We start from the raw sequence: 5,355 nt of genomic DNA on the forward strand, positions 1-5,355 counted from the left end.
ACGTCCTCGACCTTGTTCTTCTTTGCATGCCTTCGCATGCCTTCACGGAAGAGACTTCATGCAGCCCTCCGTGCCTTCTTCCCTCCTTCAAGCGAGAGATAGAGAGATCGGGAGAGAGAAAGAGAGAGAGGAAGGATCGCCGTGCATACCTCCGCCATAGCTCCCTTGCTTCTCCCCTGATCTCTGATACCAATGTGAGACCAGCGGGTAGACAGACATGCAAATAACCTCCCAACCATCCTATATATAGGCCCCTGGCCCTCTTCCATATATAGACCCCTTTATTGCATGTGTGTCTGGCACATTGCCCGGGCCGTGCCCGTCTATTCCTACCCTTGGCATGACACTCGACCTAAAAATTAAACTCGAGATCCCGAATTTAGTTTTTGTGGACCCCACCATAAAAACTAAATTGGGGATCCCGAGTTTAATTTTTACGCGTCAACGATCGAGATCTACGAATGCCCTTGATTTTGCACAAGAGCCCTTGATCCCATGGTTAAGACCCCGTGGTACTTCAGGCTTAGGCAAGGTGACTGGGTCTTTACTCTAAATACAAGAGAGAACTCTTGATATGAGGCAGGGTTGATTTTTTTTTTGACCAACACCCATCGCTCGTCAAAATTTAGAGATTTCATAGATTTTTAGAGAGAGAGAGAGAGAGAGAGAGAGAGAGAGAGTCGTTTTAGTGTATTTTTTGAAGGGTAGCTCACATTTTAATAAAACGGGAAAAATACCACAAAATAGGGAAAATGCCCATCAAAAAGCAACCGTGATATCCGGCACTCTTGATATGATTCACAACCTGCTTTTCTTTGAAAAGGAATTTGAAGGGAGAAGAAGAAGAAGAAGAAGACGTCGTAGGAAACTATCCCAAGAGACCTTAGAAGATCTATTCCGAAGAGAGCATGCACACGCGCTACGCGTACGTGGTGGGGCTGGTGGTGGCGCTCGCGGCGGCGGCGAGGTGGCGAGCGCTTACAAGGGACTCGCCAATCGATCCCCACCCAACTCAGCTGCCCATCCCGCCTCCGCCCACTGGCGTCTACGCCCCAAACGCCCACCTCCACAAGCTGCACCGCCTCGCAGACGGTGCCCTTCCCAATCCCGAAGACCTTGTTGTCAGCAGCGATGGCCGCTTTCTGTATGCTGCCTGCTCTGATGGCTGGATTAAACAGATCCACCTTTCCTCCGGCCATGTGCGAAACTGGACTCTTGTCCCTGGCAGTGGCCGTCCCCTCGGTCTCGCTCTTGGCTTGCATGGTGAAGTCCTCGCTTGCGAACCCTCCCTGGTAAGTTCTGTTTGGCAGAACTTTTGCTTTGGTTTCATAGTGATTTTCTTGTGTGTGCGAGAGAGAGAGAGAGAGAGAGAGAGAGAGAGAGAGAGAGAGAGAATTCAGGATTCTAACACTTGGCTTGCTGTTTCTTAGGGTTTACTTAACATTACAGAGGGAAAAGTCACAACTTTGTCAGATGATGTTTGCGGCATGAAGTTCAAGTACTCTCTCTCTCACACACACACACATGCACGCATGCGCATGCGCACACACACACACACACACACAATTAGCTTATTTCAAAGAGTCCTGCAGGTTTGCCGATGCACTGGACGTCAGCAGAGAGGATGGTTCCATATACTTCACAGATGCAAGCACCAAATTTGGATACGGCGAATCCAACTTGGATGTGTTAGAGGGCCGACCGAACGGGCGTTTGCTCAAGTACGATCCATCAACAGGGACCACAACCGTGCTTGCAACTGGTTTGCACTTCCCCAATGGTGTCGCAGTGTCGAAGGACAACAGCTTTCTAGTCGTCTGTGAAACTTCAAAGTAAGAGTCTTTCAGCTCATTTACTAGGAATGCCCAATGCTAATGCTTCCACAGGATTTGCTTCCTGCCCCCGCCAGCTTACTGGCGGCTGCGGGCTCTTTCCCCCTTACCGGCTTTCCGGTTGGAGCGTGTAAAATAAAAAGTAAAAGTAATGCAGTTTTTGCTCATCTCCAATTCTTGATTTTGGTTGAATAGGGTGCGATGTGGCAGACTTTGGCTTAAGGGAAGCCAGAAAGGCATACTGGAGTCATTCATTGATAACCTTCCGGGTTATCCAGACAACATACATAGAACAGAGCGTGGGACATTTTGGATCGGTCTGGTGTCGGTGAGTGTGTTTATCGTTATATAGATGGCATGTCTATCTAGAGATTTTAGTGTTGGGGATTAGGTTTACTGTTTGGGATTATGTAGAGTGTTTGCATTCTTGTCAGAGGCGTTGTTCAAGAAAAGTGTCCAGCTTAAAATCCTGCCGCTTAAAAAATCAATAATGCCGGTTAGGGAGCAAGAGGAAAGGAAAATATTCCGCATAAAATTTGAGAAAATTAGTGTAAATGTTCAAAACAAAGCTTAAACTTTTCAAAATTTCGCCTTTGAAAAAGCATAGAAAGGAATTGTGTATGCTTAGGAGAATGGTTTTTCCCAAACCTTGGATAGAAATGTTGATATAGCTTAATGTGCACGGCGATAGTATCTTGTGCCTCTTTTCTGGCATTGATACTCTCTTCATTTTCCTTTTCTGTGCAGGGTCGAAGCTTATTGATAGAGACAGTCATGAACTTTCCATTTGTCAAGCACTTATTTGCAACTCAACAAGGTATGAAGTTCCTCGATGTGGCATCACGAATGGCCAAGGTGCTTGAAGTAAGCGACCAAGGTGAGCCACTTAGGTACATGGAGGATCCAAATGGCAAGGCTATAGGATTTGTGACATGTGCTCTTGAGCACGAAAACCATCTTTACCTCGGAGGCCTTGCCTCAGACTTTGTAGGAAGATTAAGCTTGGAGCAAATCTAGGATGGCTTCGCTGAAGGAATTTGTGATTCGATGCCTGTAACGAGGGAAAGACTAATCTCTCTCTCTCCATGTTGGAAGGATGTTGGTTTTATGGAGAAGTCTATTGTGTTGCTTCATGGAGATTTTGATTACCTTAGTCCAATCTATTGCACCCAAGGTCTTGACTCTTCATTAAAATCGCTGTGGCTTCCAATATGATGCAGTATGAGATTCCTCACTCTTCAAGATCAAAACAACAAATCATAATATCAAAACAAACACGATGCTTTCCGGCTTGTTTGAGGAAGAATTTTAAAAAAGTTTTGGTATCAAGTAACTTTTTACTTCAATTAACAAGCCTCTAGCCACTTATGTCCAGGAAATAGCCAGTAAAGGGACTAGCTTATGCTCGAGAGTCCACCAGCTGGAGCTTGTCACCAAGACAAAGTACAATGCTGCGAGAAAAGTGAAAGCGGAAGTGCTATATGTACATCATATGGTGGCATAAACGAAGAGTGTAATGCCATGTAATGTGCCCTGATCCAGATCGAAGGGTGAGCCTATTGCATGAGAAAAGCTCTGCAACGCTCTCCCGTGCCCTAGCAAAGCGGGCTTATGTATCCCACTGACTCTACAAAAGTGTGTAGTAAATCTTAACCATATTCAGCTAAGGTATCAGACATCATCGAAGGAGTGGCAATCAGAATATGTGAGCATACAGCTTTCCAATCCACAAAGTGATACTGCATATATTGTTGGAATACTAATTCCACATCATCATAGGAGATGTCAAACGTCTCATCTCTCAACCATAAAATGTAACCCATCCCGATGAACGAACACGGCATTCTATCCACGCCTTCTCGTGTCTGCACGTACTCTCTCTCTCTTAGCACGAGCACAACCAGAGCAGCCGGCCAGCCAAAGAGAATCTTGCAAGGGCGAGTGCATACGTGTCGAGTGCTCTTTTTGGCCGGCAAGTGGCTGGCTGGCCGTTGTAGCCCACGCCTCACCTCCCTCGGCAACGTCTCCAGCCTCCTGCCATCCAATCAAAAGTCAGCAAGCCTCTTCCACTCGCTGGCCGAGCTGCTGCCGGAGAGGTTGTGCTCAATATCGCCAGCCAGCAAGGGAAGATTCCCCAGCATCAACTGTTGGCTGCCGAGCTGCCGTCCGGCTCGTTGTGCTCTCTCTCTCTCTCTCTCTCTCTCTCTCTCTCTCTCTCTCTCTCTTGTGTGCCTGTGCCATCTTCACCTGTGCACGATGTAGAACACACACATGTATGATCTCTTTGACGGGGGTTGCTCCCTCCTCAATTCTACATGGTCAGTTACTGCAGATGAAGATGATCCTGATGAATCGCATGCTTATCCAATCTTGCTGGACATAATCAACAAGGTACCTCACCCTTACTGTCACAAACGGGGGCGCATAGCAATATAAAATATACTCAGATAGATAAAATTTATCACTTAATATTGAAGCCAGAGAATATAGAGAGACAGAGAGAGAGAGAGTGAGAAGATCGACACAGTACTGGGACCAGAAGATGGCCTGGTCCCCCCCCCCCCTAATAGTATCTTTATTACTGAGGAGAAGTCTATACAAGCACTTGAACCGAACGTATTACCACGTTCGTTCTAGAATAAGACTTGATGGTTCCCGGAAGCCTCAGCTTCCGATTCTTAGGGCAAAACCCTATTCCAAAGAACTTCCGTTCCTTATTCCAATTCCTCGAGAATCAAGGTTCTCGCCTCTGGATCTCACCTTCCAGACTCAGGGCATGACATCCCTGCAAGTCTCTTTTAGAACTCTATTTCCAGAGTCCTCTTCCCACAGAACAACTCTGCTTTCCCGGACACGAAGTCCTTACTTGGAAATCCCAACTTCCGGATCGCAACTTGAGAGACTACCTCTCTCCGATCCGTGGATCTACTTCCCAAACTCGGGTACGAAACCCTTGGGCTAATCTGGCTCTAGTTCCTCAGAGCGCTTTTCTCCTGCAGAGGCTCATACCTTCCTCTGCTCCTACTCCCTCACTAAGAGGAAGTACACCTGCAAACAAATACTCAGAGTTCATAACATGAAAATCGTTACCTTCAAAGTCTCGATGCTCGAAACGCAACTCGGTTCTCGAAAAACAATTCCCCAGAAGAGATCTCTACATAGAAAATTCTCTCTTCCAATCTTACACACAGAAGAGGTGTGTTCCCGGGTTCCTTCTCATAAATCAGCCCCGTCTACGACGTTTATGGGCTGAAAAAAGAAAAACAATAGCTTGTCGCGATGGAAACACGCTCCGTAGGCACTTCTTCGCGAGGGAACTCGCGCATTAGGTCTTGGCCACATCTGGTACACTTGGGGTAGCCATGGGCATCACCGGCAACGTCTTCTTTACGGCTGAAATCTGTAGCAGCATCTCCTCCTTGCAAAGATTGGTCCTCCCCTCTGAGTGAGGGCATGTGATGTTTGTATAGCTCCTAGCCACGGGCACGAAAAGCTGCTCGCGTAGAGATCGCGGCCGTTTTTT

The 5,355-nt window shown here is 46.9% G+C and overlaps 1 protein-coding gene across 1 annotated transcript; it reads left to right on the plus strand.

Moving 5' to 3' along the window:
• The first annotated feature begins 841 nt into the window (after positions 1-841).
• On the plus strand, positions 842-2,965 carry LOC147465293 (protein STRICTOSIDINE SYNTHASE-LIKE 6-like). Its single transcript, XM_086519293.1, has 5 exons — positions 842-1,292; positions 1,431-1,498; positions 1,593-1,832; positions 2,028-2,160; positions 2,580-2,965. The coding sequence occupies exons 1-5, from the start codon at positions 909-911 to the stop codon at positions 2,847-2,849; spliced, it is 1,095 nt and encodes a 364-aa protein (XP_086375419.1). The 5' UTR covers positions 842-908; the 3' UTR covers positions 2,850-2,965.
• Positions 2,966-5,355: the final 2,390 nt, after the last annotated feature.

The sequence above is a fragment of the Adiantum capillus-veneris genome, chromosome 1 (genome assembly GCF_014529385.1).
Source record: "Adiantum capillus-veneris isolate H3 chromosome 1, ASM1452938v2, whole genome shotgun sequence".
Taxonomy (NCBI): Eukaryota; Viridiplantae; Streptophyta; class Polypodiopsida; order Polypodiales; family Pteridaceae; genus Adiantum; species Adiantum capillus-veneris.